Genomic DNA, 22,356 nt, shown 5'->3' with positions numbered 1-22,356 from the left:
TTTATACTCAGCTTCTTTCCCACACTGCTTGTGGCCTTTGAGCAACTGTCCCCACAGTGACTTTTTTTTTTTTTTTTTTTTAACATTTTATTTATTTACTAGAGAAAGAGGAGAGAGGAAGAGGACCAGGGCATCCCTCTGGCAAACGTGTTGCTGGGGACTGATCTCACGCTTAGAAGCCTAATCATTTACACACTGGCCCACCTCCCGACTCCCCCACAGGGACTATTGGACTAGGTGGCTGCCACAAGTGGTTTCTAGTATTGAGCCCCAACTCTCCCTGATGTGCTGGCCTTTAAAACAATTCCTATCTTAACTTTCTAAATGAAACACACGTGGAAAACCAAGCCAGTGACTGGCATGTAAAGCGGTGTTTGCAAGTTTGTAGCCCTCTAGAAATTGCAAGTTCAGGCAACCAGAGGCCTGGTGAAGGACTGGTAGTTAGCCTGTTATAGAACTTGCAAGACTCAGTAGTAAAATGAATTATCTTCTGATAGCTGGAAAGTCTGGTGGTGCTCACATGGATCCATGCATGACTAGGTCACACAGGTGAAGTGTGTGTGCGCGTGCATACACGGACACACATACACACACACACACAGGTTCAAGCCGTTGTCACAAACACTTTTAATTCTCTAGAGCTCACTTGTATGAGATGTCACATCCACCCTCTCCTAGGAGACAAAAGACTTAAAAGGGTATCACCAGAAGTCACCTTAACATTTCGGCTACGGGTCACGAGGAAGTGGGGGTATGCTCGCTGGGAAGTCCAGGGAGGACGAGCAGAATGCAACAAGTCCAATGTGGTCACACAAACACCTCGGGAAAGGAACCGGAGAAGCCCAAGCTGGTGAGCAAAGGGAGGAGAAGGAAAGAAGGCAGACAGAACAGTCCACACGAGGAAGCCCAGTGCAGTGTTGGCTTTGGCGTTATCTAGGTAACCCCTAATATTACTTTTCTGTCATAGGTGACTCTGACAGCAGTCCTGTATTTGTAAAAAAAAACGGTCCAAATCCTACTAAGTTAAAAAGAGGGCGCTCACTGCTGGGCATGGGTGGGCACCGGAAGAGGTCGGTCTGGCCAGGAGGCTCTATGTGCCTTGGTGGTGCTGGGCCCGCGGCTCCCAGGGGTGTTCTGCTGCAGAGACCTTACTCAATCAGCTTCTTGGCCTTGAAGAAGCGGCGCAGATAGAAGACCTGCCAGGTGGCCAGTCCGATGAGGCAGAACATGGAGAAGATGCTGAAGTACAGGACCCGCGTGTTTGTTGACTCTGGGGAAACACGAAAGCCGTGAGCGTGTAAGTCAAGGCTCAGGAGAGACCAACCGGCTCACTCCCCTGGCCCCCACCCGGCCCCTGCCCCGGCCAGCCCCCAGCCCCAGCCCCAGCCCCCGGGCACGGCACGGTGGAAAGCCAGGCTCTCTGGGTGGTTCCCACCCGCAGCGCTGCTTCCGCTTCCGCTCACCATTGGTGTCTCGCATCTCCTCTTCACGCTTCTTCATGTAGGCGAAGTCGTTGACGATGGACTCGGAGAGGTCCTCCAGGCGTCGCAGCTCCACCTCCAAAGGCTTGAGCTTCTCGACCTTTGCGATCTGAGGAAGAAAGGAATCAGAAGCGCTCTGCTCAAGAGCACAACGCGGCGGGAGACTCCCTGGTAAAGTCTCAGCATTTCACGTTCATTTGCCATCATGTGAATAGATCTTTCTTTTTTTAAAGATTTTTAAAGATTATCTATTTATTTCCTTTTTGTTGCCCTTGTTTTTATTGTTGGGGGGAGAGAACCATTATTACAGAATATCATTCTGGCACACATGATGCCAGAGAATGAACTCGGGACTTCGTGTTCTCAAGTTCAACCCTCTAGTGACTGAGCCGCTATGCTAATGTCCTGATTTAGAAAATTACCACCCCAAGTTGTTGTTCTAAATAAAAGGTGAGGTGAATGAACTGCATTAAACTGAGAGGATCTGAATTGTCCGAATTTGTTGCATTAAACAAACTTTCCAGGTTTTATACTGCTATGGTTCTACTTCTTACAGAGAGGGAGAGAAGAGAGGAGACTTTCTTTTTGCTGCCAGCCTCCGCAGGGCTTCATGCTCATTCCTGGTGGCCTCTTTTCTTTTCAATTATAGACAGAAACAGAGGGAGAGGAGAGACAGAGAGAAGAAAGATGCCACGGCACCTCTTCCCATTGTGTGTTGCGGGTTCAATCCCCAGCAACACAAACCAGAGTTGAGCAGTAGTGTACTGGAGTGTACACACACACACACACACACACACACACTCACACAGACACGCTCACACACACTCACACACACACACACACACTCACACTCACTCACACACACACACACTCACACACACTCACACACACACACACACACACACACACACACACACACACACACACACACACACACACACACACACACCTACCTCAGTTAAGGGGAAAAAAGACCTTAGAACATAGTATCAAACGCACTATGAAAACCCTCTATTGCAGTCCCACTACTGTCCACCCCATGTCAATATCGGATTCAGTGTCCACACCCTGTAAGATGTGAAAGCAAGGCTGACGACACAGCCCACTTGGGGAGGTTGTTGCTTTGCCACGTGTGCCACCCAGATTTGAGTCCGGCCGTCACTGCACTGGAAGGAACTTTGGTACCTGTGGTCTCTTTCTCTTTGCCCCCACCTCTATCCAAACAAACAAGCAAACAAAACATGAAACAGAACACATTTCAGGAAGACAGGCCACTATTCCTTCTTCCCATACCTACTCTTTTTTCCAAACAGGGAGGAAGTTGAGTTGCCAGCAATTTTGATAAAAGCAAAACAGACACTAGAGGGCAGTACTCCCCCTCGAATTCCAGAGCGCAGATGGAGACCCAGGCTGGCAGTACCCGACTCCCTGTAAGAGTGGGTGTAAGAGTGGGGGACGGCAAGGCTCAGCTGAGGCCCACAGGGCACCCACAGCACAGGGGGAGAGAATGGCAGCTCCCCTGGGGGCACCAACTGCCTTCTCCCAACAACTGTAGGGTTAGAGGAAGTCCTCTGCAGAGAGCCCACTGAGTAGAAGAAAGCGTGGACTCGAACCCTGTCCTGATTCCAGAGACCCCTTCTGCGGACAAGCAAAGACAGAGGGACAGGTGCGCAGAGAGTAAGACATGGCATCACACTGCTGTCTTTTTTCCCCCAGAAGTTGTAAGGAAAGTATGGCAAGCATCCTGCCTTCCAGTACCACCCTACATGTCTGCTATGTTCCCACACACATCAACTTTGAACACACCCCTACCACATTCAGCCCATTTGCTAAGACTAATAGATGATTTACAGGACTAGGCAGAATTTCAGAAGCATACACCCACAAATACAGGGCCCTGGTAGGTTGGATGTGAAGGAAATTAACTGCTGCCTGCCTGAATCTAGCTACTGATGCCAAAGGGCTCCAGTCGTCTGGAGAGAAAAGCTCTCCAACTACCTGGGGGCAAATATCTCAAAGCCCCTCCACATAAGCTCAACGCTCTCCGTAACAAGACAGAACAAGAGGATCTGAATCCAGGTCCCTATCACAGGCATTTGCCTGGGGACAATTAACAGCTACTGCTAAGAAAAGCCCCAGGAAGCCTAGCCAGACAGAAGAGAGAGAGACAGAGTGAGTGAGTGAGTGTGTGTGTGTGTGAGAGAGAGAGAGAGACAGAGAGACAGACAGAGAGAGAGAGAGAGATGGGGCAGAGGTGTCAGCTAAAGGATCTAGTAGGAGTCTCCTGGCTAAGAAACTGACTCAGGTGGCCCAGGAGATGGTGCAGGGGATAAAGCTGTTGATATCGAAAGCCGGAGGCCATGACTTCAATCACCAGCGGTGCTCTGCCTCTGTCCTGCATTAGTAAGCAAAGGCGCCTTAATAAAGGAAAAAGAGACAGCCTTCAGGGCGGTGCTTTGTAGAGGGTGTAGAGGGTGTACAGTGCGTGTAGAGGCTGCGCAGGCTTCTGAGGTGGGAAGGAGGTAGAGAAAGCTCTGTGGTTTCCTCTCTGCTTGGGACTCCTCTGCCGAGTCAAGTTAAAGGTCAGGAAAGATAAAGGCGATCGATCACGTCCAGAGGTTGTGGGTATTCCAGGGGGCACAGAGGTTCGAAATGACTAAATGACACGATGCCAACATCACTCTATATGGTTCCCACAATAATGGCCTGTGGCGGGAGGGGGGGGGAGGGGGAGGAGAAGGGAGGACAGGAGCTGGGTTAGTGGCTACTCCAAGCCCTGTCATTTCTCAGATGTTACTGTTACTTAATGACTGCTTTCAAACTGGGGAAAGAGTCCAGACAGGTAAGATTCTACACCACAGCAGTAACCAACTGTCTACAATCACTTTATCAATTCCTCCTTCCTTATCACTGCCACTGCAATATTTAGTGTCTTACACGGCACAATAGCTCTCGGACAGTCCTTATTTAGATATAATCGTCTTCCGAATCAGGAACATTTACAAGAATTTTTTCCTTCAATTTACTCTTAAATTCATCAGACAGCGAGGCTTTCTTTGAGTTGAAGAAGCCTGGGACGGAAGCAGCGGTTCAAGGCAGCGAGAAGTGCTTTCCCTTCAGGGCTGTGCGCTGCTCACTCATTGACGGCCTCCACTCAGCTTCACCTACTCTGGCCAACCGGATCCCTGAATTAGAGACTGCGAGAAAGACACGGACAGCTGCAACTGTTACAGCTGCAGTCACCCTCTGTTCTGACCAAAGGCAGAGTCTAACTTCTGTCCCACAATTCCTACCAAATTATCTTAAAACCACTTAAAGCAACGCCCCTTGCTGCCGCCTCCTCTTCTTTTTAGAATTTACTGTATTTATTTTAAATATTTTTATTTAGTTTACTTTAATGAGAAAGAGTAGATACAGAGGGAAAGATAGATAGATAGATAAGAGAGAGAGAGAGAGAGACCGGAACACTGCTCAGGTGGTGCTGGGGATTAAAGCTGGGACCTGAGAGCCTCATGCTTGAAAGGCTTCTGCATAAACATTATGCTATCTCCCCCAGCCCTCTTTTATTTATTAGAGAGCCAGAAATCGAGAGGGTAGGAGACAGAGAGACACCTGCAGCCCTGCTTTGCCACTAGAAAGCTTTACCCTGCAGGTGGGGACCAGGGGCTTGAATCCCGTCCTTGCGCACTGTGATGTGATGTGTGCGCCACCACCTGCCCCCTCCCTTGCTTCTTCGTCTAATTCTTCAAAAGCCACATGCACTTCCTGTCCCCCATTTCTTTCTTCAGGTGTAGAGAAACTCGGAGCTGGGTAAACACTCTTATCTTTCTGCAAAGATCAAGTTCGCAGTTTCAAATGGCTTCTGTGGTGTTTCGAATATGCTCCTTTCTTGAAGGAGCACTTTGTGCCACCCTGAAGCCTCTCATAACGGTGATGACAGCCACCCCCCCACCCCCGGCATGCCCACATCTCCCTGCACCTAAATGTCTAATTTCCTGTTTTTTTGAAAATCAATTCAATTCAATGTGAGACTTCACTGCTCTGGGCTGACTTCACCTACACACACACTGATGCTACAGTACCCAGTTTCCCCAGTGCCAATGCCATGTGGTGCTGGGACTTGAACCCGGGCCCCCACACTGAAGGGCAGCACCCGCTCTGGTGAGCTAGTTCTCTGGACTCTGGTGGTGTTCTCTAGAACATTTCCTGTCAACAAACGCTCTGATCACCACTGTTTACACCATTTTAACCAGAAGTTACTTATCTGATTACTGGGTTTTTCAGAGACAATGGTTGTCCAAATTTAAACAGCACTGAATCCCTGCCAGACTGACTGATCTGTCAGCCTAGGAACAAAGGCCTGAGGAATATAAAAGTCAAACCATTTTCCTTAACCTTGGACAATAACACGTGAGTAAACTCCAGCTTCAAGAAAGAACAAATGCTACACACACACACACACACACACACACACACACACACACACACACACACACACACACACACACAGACAGCCTGGGGTTCTACTCTGCCGTGTGGCTTCCGTCTCGTGAGAGCCATGACGTAGGGCTTCCACCCTAACCCCAGCATGTCTGCGGGAAGCACGCTGCTGCCCAAGGCCACTCACAGAACTTTCTGTAACAGTGAGGTCCTAGCCATCACATGACTGCCTGGAAGCCTGCTGGCCCGCCCGGCGGGGTCACGAGAGCCCCAGCACAGCTGTCCCACTGGTCATGACTCGGGACACACCTCTTCGTAATTTTTCGCCTCCACTCCGTGCTTCATATCTAGGATCACGAGCTGGTCAGGTATCCGCCCGGTTCCTGAGGAAGAAATCAAAGGATTCATTGTGTAGAATACTCAGAATTCCGGGAAACCACCCGCCCGCGCTCCCCCCAGCCCCTGGCCTCTCAATAGAGGGAAACAGCCGGGCACCTCCCCCACCAGCTGCAGGGAATTCCTGGCTCTGGCTCTGGCTGAAGTCACAGGCGCTGCAGACAAAGCCTCTGTCTGTGTGGGGCAACGGGAAGCAGGAGAATACCGCTGGCCAGCGCCTCCAAGTGGGCCAGGCACAGGCCCCGCAGCTGGCCCAGGGGGATCAGAGTCTGGGAGGAGAGGAGAAGCTCTCACGGCTTTCGAGACGGGACGGGTACAGACCCCGTAGCTCTCAGGTTAAAATAAGCAAGAGAACACACATGAAGCTAGAGGTCAGCTGCTGACTCTAGCAGGAGCCAGTGTGGTGATGCATCTAGAGGAGAGGAAAGAGCACGCCAGGTGGCGGCTAGGGGAAAGTAAGTGCACAGCTGCTCAACGCTACTCCAGCAGCCCGGGTGGCGCGACAGACAGACAGACAGACAGCGTGGAGTCTCCGGCAGCAGGTCCTGCGTTCTAGCCTTGGTGTGGCATGTGCCAGAGTGAGGCTCTGATATTCTCTCTCTAATAAATAAGTCAGGCAGGGGGTGGAGCAACACTATAGGTGTCTCTTCTTCATTCTCTCCCTCCCTCTCTCTTACCAAAAACAAAACAAAGAAAGGTTCTAAGGGTACTTTGTTAACCAGCCCCCCCTAAGCCCAGCGGCCGTGCCTGGGGTCAGCAACACATGAAAAACACACGAAAGACTCCCAATTCTCTTATAACTGGCTTGAATTTTTGTGTCTTGCAGGCCACACTAATCTATGTTAACATGTAAGTATAAAAACAGTCTTGGGAGTCGGGATGTAGCGCAGCGGGTTAAGCGCAGGTGGCGCTAAGCACAAGGACCCGCATAAGGATCCTGGTTCAAGCCCCGGCTCCCCACCTGCAGGGGTGTTGCTTCACAAGCGGTGAAACAGGTCTTGCAGGTGTCTATCTTTCTCTCCCTCTCTCTGTCTTCCCCCTCCCCTCTCCATTTCTCTCTGTCCTATCCAACAACAACAACAACAATAATAACTACAACAATAAAACAACAAGGGCAACAAAAGGGAATAAATAAAAATAAATATTAAAAAAAAAACAAAACAGAGTCTGGGGGCCGGGCAGTAGCGCAGCAGGTTAAGCGCACATGGTGCAAAGCATAAGGACCAGCGTAAGGATCCCAGTTCGAGCTCCCAGCTCCCTACCTGTGGGGGGGGGGGGGAGTGGGGCGGGGCTTGCTTCACAAGTGGTGAAGCAGGTCTGCAGCTGTCTGTCTTTCTCTCCTCCTCTCTGTCTTCCCCTCCTCTCTCCATTTCTCTCTGTCCTATCCAACAACAACTATAGCAATGACAATAACAACAACGATAAACAACAAGGGCAACGAAAGGAAAAAAATAATCCTCCAGGAGCAGTGGATTCATACTGCAGGCACTGAGCTCCAGCGATAACTCTGGAGGCAAAAACAAAAACAAAAACATACAGCCTTTAGGGTCTAGTGTCTTTGAAGCTAGAAAACAGGAATCTGCTGCTTCACCTACCACCGAGCAAGGCAGGTAGTGGCAGCTGAAAATGAAGGTAACAGGTTCGAAAAGGTTTGTGGGATCCTAGCCTTGGGAGGAACCTTGCTCCATCCGCAGCAAGGTACCGGGGCCAGGAGCGGCAAGTGTCCTGTAGACCACCGGCACTTGCCGGCACCGACAGCAGGTCCAGCGCCGCGTTCGAGAAGAACCTTCTGCTCGTGAGGAACTTGCCTTTCTCTGTGCACAAGCCCCGAGGCCGCTTTCACTTCCTCTTTCTGCCAGCCGCCCCAGAGAGACAGTTCGCGCTAGATGTGACGGGGAGCAGATGCTTACTTGAGGGAAACTCCCACTTACCCTTGCTCTCAAAGCACACTTCAAACATGTCGTAGTCCTCAGTGGTAAAGGCGAACTTCCCCTTGGTGGCATCCTCCTTGGAGTACAGAATGTGGCCAGCAGAATCTGTGATCTGAAACAGGAGAGGGTGGCAGTTATTCTGCGGCGTGAGCAAGTGTTCCCTTGAGTTTCCTTTGGTCCCTGTGAGCCAAGAAACCACCCAGGAGTCGTCCCTCACCTCTTGACTCACTTAGCATATTGACTCGAGCTCCACACTGTCTCCCAAACCACACAATACTAAATTCTTTCATTGCGGAGAGGAATTTCACTGAATATATATCCCATCATGTGCACACACAAAAAGTAAGCAGATGGTCTCTGACTTGGTGGCAACCACGGTGGCTGTGGGTAGCGGCACATGCTAGGGCATGAGACTACACCCCTGAAATCTTTTAATGTCTTTGAAAACTCTTTTTCAAATGCTTTATTTTTCATTCTCTCTCGAACCTGGGTCCTTGTGTACTCAGCTGCACTCTACAGTAGGCGCAAAGTGCAAGGACCGGCGTAAGGATCCTGGTTCGAGCCCCAGGTTCCCACCTGCGCGGCGGGCGGGGGGGGGGGGGTCATTTCACAAGCAGTAAAGCAGGTCTGCAGGTGCCTATCTTTCTCTCCCCCTCTGTCTTCCCCATCTCTCTCTGTCCTGTCCAACAACTATAGCAATAACAATAACAACAATAATAACAAGGGCAACAAACAGGGAAAAAATAGCCTCTAGGAGCAGTGGATTCATAGTGCAGGTACCAAAGTCCCAGCAATAACCCTGGAGGAAAAAAAAAAAAATCAAAAGCGGAAGTTCAAAAGGACCCGCGGTGCTCCAGGAGCTTGCACGGGGCCAAACCGCTGGGCTTAAAGCGCGAGGCCCCGACCTCCATGCTGCCGTCCTGTGTGCCCAACTAACATTCTGGTTCTCTCCCTCCCTCATCGGAAACGAGTTCATGCACCTTGAAAACCAAATCTTCGCAATCCAGGTTGACCTAATTTGGATCTGGCTCCTATGAACAAAGTGGCAGACAATGTAGAACTTCTCTGAGGCCAATTTGGATAAAAATAAACACCCAGCTCTGCTCACCGCCTGAGCTGAATTCTTAAGGGAGAGAGGAGGAAAGTATTACAGCTTGCTAGAAATGTGTGAGTGTAAATGAAACCTGCAGGGGGCGGCAGGGAGCAGGCACTGCGGGCACGGCACCTGACCGCTACCGAAGATGGCACCAACTCTGTGCCCAGGCAGACGTTCCAACTGAACCGGCTTATGAGACCTGGCATGAGTTTGCAGAGTCACCTTGTGTCCTAGAAGAGTAGACTGTGATCTCGTTGAATCCTCCTAAAACACTAAGAGCTCTTAAAAAACAAAAGAATTAATTGGCAAGCGTGCTACGTGTGGCGGAAACAAGGAATCCTGGTGGCTTGCAACAGAAGAGACAAACATTACTCTATTACAGAATACTGGAAGACTACCTAGCCCATAGCCAACCATAAAATAAAGTCAAAAAATAAAAAGTCTGCTAGGAGCAGAAGAGTGGCAAAATCAGACAGGCATGAAGTCCCAGAGAATTCAGCAGGCTTTTGAAGGCCAACTTAGCTATCTAGGAGCAAAGTCTAGCTGTAGCAGCTTGGACAGCCCTAGTCTGGAAGGTCTTTCTACTTGTTCACTGCACTTGTTGGGCCACTGTGGACTGCTGTGCTGTGTAACTCTGCCCAGAGGCATGCTGCCCAAAGTGCAACTTGGGAGTCCCTCAAGCTAAGAAAGGTCTCAGCCGAGTGTGGAAGCTGAGGGTTGACATCCTGGGCCTGGCATCTCTGAACACAGTCCAAGGTGAGGCATGTCGGGTGGCACTGGTTGCACTGATCTGGTTGAGTTCAGCAGATGCAGGATCAAATGGTGTGGGTCAGGAGAAGCGCAAAGGAAAATGGGCAAAGCCCCAGAGGTTGGTTCCACACAAGACCACACCAGCATTCATGTCATTTGGTGCTATTTACAAATAACTGTGTCTTATATACTGCCAGACCCCCACCTTCTGCACCCCAGAGAGATCTTCAGTCCGTACTCCCAGAGGGATAAAGAATATGGAAGCTTCTGATGAAGGAGATGGGACACAGAAACAAATACAGAGCTCTAATTAACTTAGTAGCAGGGCAGTGGTTTGACGGCAGAGCATAGGACCTGCACATGTAAGGGCCTGAGTTCAATCCCTGGCACTGCTCATACTGGATGGAGTCAGTGATGCCCTGGGTCTCTCGTGGAGGAAAAAAGGTTGGGCCAGGGGAAAGCACAATAGTTACTCAAAACAGCATTCATGCAGGAGGCCTCTGAAGTTCCAGGATCAGTCCCTGGAACCACCAGAAACCAAAGCTGCACAGTACTACAAAAACAACAACGTTTCAGCTGTCCTCTTGCACTCTGGCTAAGAAACTACAACCAGGAGGAACTTGGTTTATTATTTTTATGCCACTTTAGACTGTATCAAGCTCCCGTTAGGACAGATTCACATGCTCTGTAGGAGGCAGAAGCCAGTGTAGACTCATAGGCACGCAGTCCTGTGTCTGATCCAGTAACAAACCTTAAGAAAGTGTAGGATGTGAAGACAAAGCCTATGACTTCCATGCCCGTCGCCAGCATGCTACTTATCTCCCGGAAGCAGCGCGCTCTCACTCCCGCTGGGCCTCCACACTCCCCATCTCCCTGCCCTCAGCCACAGCTGGGTGGGGACTTGGTGGCAGCCGGGACCCCCAGGCTGGCCAATCCTGCTCAGAGCTCTTAGACCATTTCTGAAAATGAACAAATGTGTTGCCTAACTTGTAACTGAGAACTAAGAACCAAGCCACTGGTCTCAGGGGACGGGAAACAAAGACAAACAAAACGCACTGTTTAACCCCCAAATAATTACATAAACCAACAGGCAGCCCGTATTAAGGAAGAGGCCCTGGGTTCCAGCACTGCATGTACCAGGGCTGTGCTGTTCTGTCTTTCTCCTTAAAAAACAAACTAACAAGCAAACAAAAAACAACTCCCCCAAGTGACCTCGAGTATTTTTGAGGTCTTATTTCTTCTTTTCAAATCCAACTGGAGAACCAGCGTGGCAGTATAATCAAATCAGTAACTGCCACTCTGAACTAACAGTCAAATCCTTACATGATTCCTTTCTCCGTTTAACAATGAAAACACAAAATATATATTGTATTGATACCTTAAAAGAGGCGACAGCAAGTCATAAAACCTGCCTCATGACATCAAGGAATGGGAAGCAGTAAAGATTCGCGGCTAGATAACACCTTCTGAAGAAAAGCAAACCAATGCTCACAAGTTGAAACGCAGGGAAACAGGTGTTAATTGTACACGCAGAGTAACTGGTGTCAAGAATATGTGAATGCTCACACCCAAACCGTCACATACGTGAGCATACAGGTAGGTCACTGGGAAAACCCTCTCAGGTAGAGGGGCCTTTCTTCAACTAGTGGCTGGGCGAGGCTCTTGAGCAGGCCCGACCCTGTGTCCTTACCAGATGTGCAAGACCTATTCAAGGCTTATTCACAAGGGCCCTCAAGGAGCCGAGTCTCAAAATACTAGACACGCAAAGCAATTTGGAATGAAAAATTAAAACAGAGTTCACCAGGAAGAGGAAACAAACAGGCATTAATTATCAAGAAACTCAACTGAGACTAGGGGTAACGCTCAGCTGCCAGAGCCTCAGACTTCCGTGCCTGAGGTTACTGGTTCAATCCCTAGCACTGCCTGCACGGGAGCAGCTTGTCTCTCTCTCATATGTAGCAAATGAAAAAAAATCTTTAAGAAGTAACTGTTATCTGTAGTGACTGTTGCTGTTTGCTGTAGCCAAGATTAAAAGACAGAAAGAACAAGTTGGTTACACATCAATTCTTCTCTGATGAAAGCTGACAAATTTACCTTTAGAGACATCTTCTGGAACTACACATGGATAATTTATCAGGAAGTCCTTGTAAAAAGACTTGTGACTGAGGGCTGGGTGGTAGCACGGCAGGTTAAGTGCACACGGTGCACTTTGCAAGGACCGGCTCCTCACCTACAGGGGGGTGGCTTCACAAGTGGTGAAGCAGGTCTGCAGGTGTCTGTCTTTCCTCTTCTCTCTGTCCTATCCAACAACAACAACAGCTATAACAACAATAACAATAACAAGGGCAACAAAATGGGAACAAAGTGGTCTCCAGAAGCAGAGGATTCATAGAGTCCCAGCAATAACCCTAGAGGCAAAAAAAAAAAAAAGACTTGTGACTAACATTAAGACTCTGCTTTCGCTCAAAGGACAAGGACTGGCATAAGAATCCCAGTTCGAGCCCTGGCTCCCCACCTGCTGGGGAGTCGCTTCACAAGTGGTGAAGCAGGTCTGCAGGTGTCTGTCTGTCTCTCCCCGTCTCTGTCTTCCCCTCCTCTCTCCATTTCTCTCTGACCTATCCAACAACAATGACATCAATAGTAACTACAATATAAAAAATAAGGGCAACAAAAGGGAATAATTAAAAAAAAACAAAAACTCTGCTTTCAATCACAACTTGTCAAAGATCAGAAGACTCCATGCAGTTCAGAGGGAGCCTTGGTGCGGCACAGAGTGGAGGGGCTGCTGTGCCTGCCTGCCGCCCGCCCTCTGGCCATACCCCCCATCACGGCCCACTAGGCCTCAGGCTTTCTCCAATGCCGTCAGAAGGCCTTCACTACATTCTGGTCATTTCCTGCTACCACAACTGTGCCTAAAAAAAAAAAAAAAAGCCAGGAAAAGATATCTGTCAAATGCCACTTTCAAGGGGCTGGGAGACAGTTCACTCATTAGGGCCCACACGCTGCCCTGTGTAAGGCCCTGGGTTTAAGTCCCAGGACTGCAAGGGAGCACGGTGACTGGCACTGAGGCAGCTCCTTGAACGGCAGAGTAGGGCTGGCCTAGCTCCTCTCTTTTTCTTCTCTCTCTCCCCTTTCCCTCCCTCGATCTAAAAATAGAAAATGAGAAATTGGCCCTGGGAAGGCTGCTGAGTGACGGTGTCACGCATACAGAGTCCCAGCACCACTCACCACACAACAAAACAAAAACATCTACCCACATCTTGGCTTCTAATACCATCCTCGGGGGAAAGAGGGAAAGAAAGCAAAAAGGAAGAACGGCTGATCCCAGAACTGGGGCAAGAAACACACTAAATGAGCCCAGAGGATCTTTTTTGTGCTGAAACAAGGATGTGTTCAGTCACTTAAGACAAAGTAAAAACTCGGCCCGGGAGGCGGCACACAGCTAGTGCTCTGCACAGACAAGCACCAGGCCTTGAGTTCTGGTCCCAGCCCTCAATAGGCCAGGGCGCTGCTCTGGCTTCTCTAGCCATCTTTAGTGAAATAAATACACCTTGAAAACTCAAGGATGGAGAGAGAGTATGGGAGAGGGACACAGGAGCCAAGTCAAAGTTCCCAGTAGCCAGGCTGAAAGGATTTGAGCAACAGAGTAAAGCCGCACCGGCCTGTAACCCAAGGCATAGAATATTCACGAAAGCACGCTGATAGAAATGAATGAATGAGTGGGGGAGCACAGGCCAATGTCCCGCGAAGGCAGGCAGTGCACCCAACTCCTTGGGTAGGGGTTGCAGACCTGGCGCCCCGCAGAGTACAGTCTGGGGTGGGTGGGTGGCAGACACGGCCCCAGAGAGGAGCAAAGTCAGCACCGACAGTGAGAAATCACGCCTCCAGCGCCAGCATACTCCCTCACAGAACGTGACGACAGCAACACCTCTGGGGCCTTCTCCCCAGAAGCACCTAATCCCAGACCGATGGTGAGGAAAACATCAGACAAACCGCAGTGGAGGCCCTCAGAACTCACAGGAGCACTTGAAGAAGCCAGAGGTCACAGAAGCCAAAACAGCCTGGGAAATTGGCCTAACTTGAGCAGGGCGGGGAGTGGCCGGCCCTGATGAGGCCGATCAGACACTAACTCAATCGGGGGTCTTTTCACAGCAGCATTCAGCACCCACCCCACTCCCGTCCAGAGGAGCCCATGGGGCTAGAGAGCACAGGGACAAGATATAGCATTTGGGAACGGGCGGTAGTGCAGCGGGTTAAGCGCAAGAACTGGCGTAAGGATCCCAGACTGAGGCCCCGGCTCCCCACCTGTGGGGGAGGGAGGGGTTGCTTCACAAGTGGTGAAGCAGGTCTGCAGGTGTCTACCTTTCTCTCCCCCTCCCTTTCTTGATTTCTGTCTTATCCAATAACAATAACAACAGCAACAAAAATGGGAGAAAAAATAAAAGACACTGCTCTCACGCTCCCCCCCTCCATACACAGTTCCAGATTCTCAAGTGTTCAGCCTGTCAGGCGAGCAAGCAAACAAGCATGTTCATGTGTCGGGAGAGATCACCACCAACAGTGAACCCAGACAAGCCTCCACTTGCTCCTATGAATAGCCCCTGGTCTCCACCTGCAGGGGGGAGGCTTTACGAGTGGTGAAGCAGGGCTGCAGGTGTCTCTCTGTCTCTCTCCCTCTCTATTTCCCCTTCCTCTCTCAATTTGTCTCTATATAATAATAATAATCGTAAAGAAGAAATAGAAAAAGGGGGGAGATTAGAATAAATGCTTTCAAAAGGCTACCACAAGTCCCACTGTTCTCAAAGATCAAGATCAAGGACAAGGCAGATGGCCTGCCTGCAAGATTATTTAATGAACACAGAATGAATTTCAGTCATTCAAGTCTTTCAAACCAGGAGCGGAGCACTGCTAAGCTGATGGGACACATACTCTCTCCCTGTTCCACCTTCACACAGGCTGGTGATAGGTCATGGGGGGGAGGGGACAGAGGGGGAGAGAAAGGGGAAGAGAGTGGAGGAAGGGAGGGGGACTGCAGTGAAAGATGGTTGCTCCCCTAACAATCCCACCGCGGGGGCGAAGCCAGATGATTTTTTCCCCAAAACTGTTCCAAAGTTATTTACGGTAAAAAGCTCCAGCGTGATCCTTTTAGACACAAAGGCTTCTCTGTCTTAACAAGCAGCCCCTTGATCTCCCACATGGTGTGGGGGACAATGAGGCCACGGGCACAGGGCACAGCAGATGACATCAGCCTCCCGCCAGTCAGAGGCTGGTCCGTGGCCAGCTGGCGGACCTCACAGAGGACTCCACTGTCCAGGCTGCGTGTGTGTGGGTTAGGGGCTCGGATTCAGCCAGTCAGCAGTTCACACAAGCAGCAGCACCCCAGTGGCCCACCTCTGTAAGCCTGCCCCATTTCCCTAGGATCTAGAGTGCTTCCTGAAGGCACCACCAAGATGACATAGCCAGCCAGCCCCTTACTCTAGATATGTCCAGAACAGAGACGGCTGCCAGCAATTGTTCATCTGAGAAATTTAAATAAAGTCACACACTGTAACCTCTATGGGAGAGGAACACAAGGTCATGGTCTAATGGAAAGACAGACATTTTAAAACATAGGTTTCTATTCCTATTTTTTTTTAATTTATTTCTTTATTGGGAAATTAATGTTTTACATTCAACAGTAAATACAATAGCTTGTACATGCATAACATTTCCCAGTTTCCCATTTAACAATACAACCCCCACTATGTCATCTATCATCCTTCATGGACCTGTATTCTCCCCACCCGCCCACCCCAGAGTCTTTTACTTTGGTGCGATATGCCAATTACATTTCAGGTTCTACTTGTGTTTTTGTTTCTGATCTTGTTTTTCAACTTCTGCCCGAGAGTGAGATGATCCCATATTCATCCTTCTGTTTCTGACTTATTTCACTTAACATGAATTTTTCAAGGTCCATCCAAGATCGGCTGAAAACGGTGAAGTCACCATTTTTTACAGCTGAGTAGTATTCCATTGTGTATATAGACCACAACTTGCTCAGCCAGCCACTCATCTGTTGTTGGACACCTGGGTTGCTTCCAGGTTTTGGATATTACAAATTGTGCAGCCAAGAACATATGTGTACACAGATCTTTTTGGATGGATGTGTTGGGTTCCTTAGGATATATCCCCAGGAGGGGAATTGCAGGGTCATAGGGTAGGTCCATTTCTAGCCTTCTGAGAGTTCTCCAGACTGTTCTCCACAGAGGCTGGATCAATTGATATTCCCACCAGCAGTGCAGGAGAGTTCCTTTGACCCCACACCCTCTCCAGCATTTGCTGCTGTTACCTTTTCTGATGTATGACATTCTCACCGGAGTGAAGTGGTATCTCGTTGTTGTCTTTATTTGCATTTCTCTGACAATCAGAGACTTGGAGCATTTTTTCATGTGTTTCTCAGCCTTTTGGATCTCTTCTATGGTGAATAGTCTGTCCATGTCCTCCCCCCATTTTTGGATGGGGTTATTTGTTGTCTTGTTGTTGAGTTTGGCAAGCTCTTTATATATGTTGGTTATTAAACTCTTGTCTGATGTATGGAATGTAAAGATCTTCTCCCATTCTGTGAGGGGTCTCTTGGTTTGGGCAGTGGTTTCTTCTGCTGTGCAGAAGCTTTTTAATTTGATGTAGTCCCATAGGTTTATACTTTCCTTAGTCTTCTTTGTAATTGGATTCATTTCATTGAAGATGTCTTTAAAATTTATGCGGAAAAGAGTTCTGCCAATATTTTCCTCTAAGTATTTGATAGTTTGTGGTCTAACATCCAAATCCTTGATGCACTTGGAATTTACTTTTGTATTTGGTGAAATACAGTGATTCAGAACACTCTGATTTTTTTTCTTTCTTTCATACAGTTTTATTTCAGTAAATTAACACATGTCCTATCTATTCCAGGAGAATTCTACCAGAAGCTTTTTATAGAATAGCCACTTTCAGCAGGGCCGTAATACAAGTGTCCTTTTAGTAAATATAACATATATCCTAATTTCCTAGAACTGTAAAGTCTTCTTCTGATTGAAGGGGAAAAAACAAAACAAAAACACTGCATTATAGTATTAAAGGTTTCAGATAGATGTCACCAAAAAAAAAAAAAAAGTCAACTGTAGGGGCTTGGTGGTGGCACACCTGGTTGAGCACACATGTTAAAGTGCATAAGGACCTAAGACGCTTGACGTCTTGTCACCCAATCTGGTCCCCTACGCCTACACTGAACTTCTCTGTTCCAGTCTCTTGGAAACAGAGTTGGCAGTCAGCTGAGGTAAAGAACAAACACCTCATCACAGACCCCTGCAAGCGTCAACCCGGCTTTGACCTAGCACGTTATGATCGGGCCCTCCTCAATCGCTATCGAACAGGCCATGGCTGGTGCGCAGCTATGTTCCATCGCCGGGGAGCCAGAGACGACCCGAACTGCCCCTGCGGCTCCAGACAGACTATGACCCACAGAGTCAACGACTGCCACCTCTCCAGATTCAAAGGAGGTCTCGAAACTTGACATCAGGCTCAACCTGACGCTGTTGACTGGCTACGGAAGAAGGGCAAACGCTAGAAGAAGAAGGACCTAAGTTCAAGCCCCCAGTCGCCCCCTGTAGGGAAAAGCTTTGCAAGTGGTGAAGCAGGGCTGCAGGTGCCTCTCTCCTCTATCACCCGCCCCTTCTTTGAATTTCTGGCTGTCTCTATCGAATTTCTGTCTGACTGCTTATCCCATCTGCCCACCTGACCCTCTTCCTGGAAATCACGAATCGCTTTCATACAAAGCTTAGTATTTCTGAACATACTTTATTATTATTAATGTTTTTGTTTGCCTCCAAGGTTATAGCTGGGGTTTGGTGCCAGCACTATAAATCCACTGCTCCTGGTGGTAATTTTTACCACTTTATTAGATAGGACAGAGAGAAATTGAGAGAGAAGAGACAGAGGAGAAAGACAGACACCTGCAGACCTGCTTCACCACTTGTGAAGTGTCCTCTCTGCAGGTGGGGAAACGGGGGCTTGACCCCCGTATCTTTGTGCATGTACTTGTGGACTTAAAACGCTGCACCACTGCCCGACATCCTGAACATACTCTTAACACATCACCTTAGTTATGCTTGAGATTTGCCCAAATAATCTGAAAACGTGTGTGTATACACACACACACACACACACACACACACACACACACACCTCCCGCACAAGTGAGCCTGGAGGAGTAGCTCACCTGGGTAGGGTTCTGCTTTGCCATGTGTGTGACCCAGGTTCAAGCCCAGGCCCCAGTGCACTGGAGGAAGCTTCAGTGTGCTGTGGTGCCTTTCACCTCTCTGCCTCTATCTAAAAACAAACAACAAAACTACAAGTGGTCCAGGAGATGGAGAAGTGGTTGAAGCACTCGACCCAATAGACAATAGGTTCCGAGTTTGATCCCTGCCGTGGCGTGTGCTAGGGCGATGCTCTAGTTCTCTACCACAAAGACGAGCAAGGCATTCAGGAACTCGCACCACAAACACCGTGTCAATCCAGAGCTCCAAGGCGCTGTGTTGGCCTCAACAGGGGAGGCTTGAGATGAGCTTAGGACAGTCGATTCACCTGCTCATTCATTCCTGACTTGAAGTCCTACTACGTGCCAGGCTCATGGATGAATGAGGCGTGTGCAGTATTTACAGCAGCGGCAAAACGTAACCACACGCGGTAAATCTTTGCAGCACCACGACCCCCCCAAATCCTTTGTGCTCCTGCCACCTGACTCGTAAAGTCCCCCCACCCCAACCTCCACCTGGAAGCCTGTTCAGCTGCCTCACCCTTTCATATCCAAGGTTCCTGGCTCAATCCCCAGCAGCATACATGCCAGGGAGTTGCTCTGGCTTCTCCCTACCTCATGTGAAACTCTCTCATACGTAATCAGTCAAATAAATCTTTAAAATCAAAAGATGGCAACTTCCAGTTACCGCGTGTGGATGTGAAATTATATATACCCTTGAAATCTTAGAATCGTTTAAAACTGCTAAAGCACCAGTAAAAAAACAAGCAACTTAAAAAAGGGAGAGAGGACCAAATTGCACCTGCCAGATTTCTGGTCTTCACTCACACTTCCTGGCTCGCAACAACCAAAAGCCTTGAGGTCCCCTGATGTGGCGGAGGATCCCTCAAAGGTCTCTCACCTTCTGCGACTGACGGGACTGTAGGGGACACACCTACAGATGGGGGCTGATCAGAACTCTGAAGCCCTGCTGAGGACCAACAGGAAGAATTGTGGATAGCAGCGGCCAGCAGGAGATGTGAGACTCTGGTGTCACAGTAAGTAAACAAAGACAAATACAGCCAGGCAGCACACAGTGAGAAGGATAGACAGCTGTACTAAGTGTGACAAATTTCTGGTGGCTGTTGAACATCACTATTGTCTTTTTGTCATTAATGCTAGTTTACACACCATGATTCTTTAGAAAACACAATTAGCTGGTGAAATTGAAAATTCAGAACTCCTCAGGAACCAGAGTCCCAGGGTCAATCCCTGGCACCACCATAAGCTAGAGCTGAGCTGAGCTGAGCTCTGGTAAGAAAACAAGTATCTCACCAATGCCTCCTGGAGCCTCCCCTCCCCAGAGCCCTGTCCCACTAGGGAAAGCTAGAAACAGGCTGGGGGTCTGGATCCACCTGCCAACGCCCATGTCCAGTGGAGAAGCAATTACAGAAGCCAGGCCTTCCACCTTCTGCTCCCCATAGTGATCCTGGGGCCATGTTCCCAGAGGGTTAAAGAACAGGAAAGCTTCCAATGGAGGGGATGGGGTACAGAATTTGGCGTGGGAATTGTACCCCTCTTATCCTACAGTCCTGTTGATCATATTAAATCCATAATAATAATAAAGAAAACAAACAGTCTCAGGAGCCTTTACATCCATATCTGGACCTCCGACTCCATCTGGAAGAGCAGATGTGGTAACAGGCCCACATGCCGGCTTGGCAGCCACTACCAAGGAGAACCCATTACCGCCCGCTCCTAGCGGCCTCGCACCCCTCACCACCGCTGCTGTTTTCCTTCCTTCAGCCCACATCCATTCGCTTAGGACTCCTAGGTGGCATCTGGCTTGAGGACCCACTGTCCCGCTGAGCTGGTTCGCACACGCAGATGGGCCTGCTGCTTCGTTCCCTTCAGCAGCCACAGATGCACGTCTAACTCCCACTGAGCCGCGCCGCAACATGGCTCCTGTACTTGGTAAGTGCTCACTTGAAGCAGAAGAGCATCTGATGTGCAAAAAAATGGGAAAATGACTCCAGAGGCGAGGGAGGTGCTTTAACCACTACAGCACAGGACTTGTGAGGCAACAGATGCGCTCGAGCAGCGACTTCAGCTCCTTCACACAAAACAGACGGAATCGCTCAAGAAAAATGTCTCTGGCACGTGCTATGTTAAAGGATTATTCTGGCACGTGCTATGCTAAAGGATCAGACTTGGGACCTTGCACTCGAGAGCCTGACACTTTATCCACTGGGTCAACTCTCAGGCTACAGAACAAACAGATCAAAAAAGGAGAAGGAGAAGAAACAGGAGAAAAAGAAAGAAAGAAAAAGAAAGACGGAAGACAAACTAAAGAAGAAGACAAGGAACATGCATTAAGATGAAACAAACGGCATCAGATGAAAACAAGTGAGTTTGGGGCTCTGTTCATGCCGGCTCAAGTTATATCGGGGAACCGGTGATGAGATGAAAGTCCCTTCCGTCGCTCAGATTCTTCTTTCGACTCTATGCACAACCCCTTTCAAAAAGCCAGAAGGGTAACCTCTAAACCACTGGCTCCAAGTCTCCAAAATCACGCCGGCGTGGCTTCTTGCTCTCAGGGAAGTTTGATGCCTGAAGAGGCAGTGATAAAAAGACGGCTCACGTGGTCAGGGAGGTGGCGCAGTGATAAAGCTTTGGACTCTCAAGCACAGGTCCTGAGTTCGATCCCCCGCAGCACATGTGCCAGAGTGATCTCTGGTTCTCTCTCTCTCTCCTCCTATCTTTCTAATAAATAAACAAAATCTTTAAAAAATGATGGCTCACTGAGCACTAACCCTGCGAGTATTTCTTGTCGAAGTTAATTTACTTGCTTCAGGCCGAGAGGGACAGAGCCAGCGCTCTGGCACATGCGATGGCGGGGATGGAACTTCGCACCAGCTGTGCCCAGCTGCTAAGTGACCACGTCCGGCTTTTGCTTTGCAGGGCCCGACATTCACTGGGTCCTTTACTGGGTCCGACACAGACCTATGGTCTGACACTCAAATGCTAGGCTCTAACGGAAGTTAGTCAAGTTTTCTCAGTTTCCAAAGAGCCCTGTTCAGGAGAGCTCACCTGTTACAGTGCGCAAGGACCCAGGTTCGAGCCCCCGCCGCCCAGGTTCCTGCGGGGGGGGGGGGGGGAGCTTCACAATAGGTGAAGCAGGGCAGGGGCGACGCAGAATGGTTATGCAGGGCTGCAGCTGTCTCGCTGTCACCCCCTTCCCTCTTCGTTTCTGGCTGTCTCTATCCAACAAATATGAAACGAACAAAGAAACAAAAACCGGAGAGAAAAGGGGAAAAGCCACGTGTCTGCCCTCACGTGTCAGCACAGAGTGGGCCGAGGCTCCCGACTCCCGGGTGGCCGCAGCTGCAGCGGGTGGGGCCCCGGCCGCCCTCCCGCTCTCCCCGCAGCGGCTCCGACACCCCGAGGCCCCCGCGGGTCCCACCCGCACCTTGAGGTGGGTGCGCAGGCCGCCGGCGCCCCCCGACTGATCGGTGATCTCGTAGGCGCCGGTCACCAGCAGGTCCTTGTGGATCTCCTCGCGGAGGCACTTGCGGGCGTTGACCGGCAGGTTGAAGGAGATGGCGAGGACGGCGCCGGGACCGAGCAGCAGCAGCAGCAGCAGCAGCAGCGGCGGCGGCGACGGAGCCGATGGGCAGAGGCCTCGTCGGGATAGAGGACCAGACAAACCAAACATGGTGCCGGAGACTGCTCACCGCCCCGGCCTCCACCGCGCCGGAACCGGGAGCGCCCACGTGACTCACCTCTGACCCGCCGAGGCCGCCGGCGCCATTTTGGAGACTGGCACCTGGGCGAAGACGCCGCCGTGAATCCCCTGAAAAGGAAGAAGTAGCGTGAGACTGCGTAGCACCCACAAGTAAGTGCTGCTGAGCCAGATTTTTAAGAGGTCTACCGCAAAAGTTTTATGATTGCTGAGATCCTTGGTCACTCGGTCGGCCATGGCAACTCTGGGCAGCCCCGGAAGTAGTTCTC

At 49.8% G+C, this 22,356-nt stretch overlaps 1 protein-coding gene across 1 annotated transcript; it reads right to left on the bottom strand.

Annotated features, from left to right (window-relative positions):
• Positions 1 to 603: 603 nt before the first annotated feature.
• Positions 604 to 22,123, bottom strand: TMED10 (transmembrane p24 trafficking protein 10). Its single transcript, XM_007533816.3, has 5 exons — positions 21,815 to 22,123; positions 8,249 to 8,360; positions 6,231 to 6,304; positions 1,464 to 1,590; positions 604 to 1,270 (listed from the first exon to the last, which is right to left on the bottom strand). Exons 1-5 carry the CDS (start codon positions 22,058 to 22,060, stop codon positions 1,149 to 1,151), a joined length of 681 nt encoding a protein of 226 aa, XP_007533878.2. The 5' UTR covers positions 22,061 to 22,123; the 3' UTR covers positions 604 to 1,148.
• Between the last annotated feature and the right edge of the window lie 233 nt (positions 22,124 to 22,356).

The sequence above is a fragment of the Erinaceus europaeus genome, chromosome 22 (genome assembly GCF_950295315.1).
Source record: "Erinaceus europaeus chromosome 22, mEriEur2.1, whole genome shotgun sequence".
NCBI lineage: Eukaryota > Metazoa > Chordata > Mammalia > Eulipotyphla > Erinaceidae > Erinaceus > Erinaceus europaeus.
This window is presented reverse-complemented; position numbering and strand designations above follow the sequence as displayed.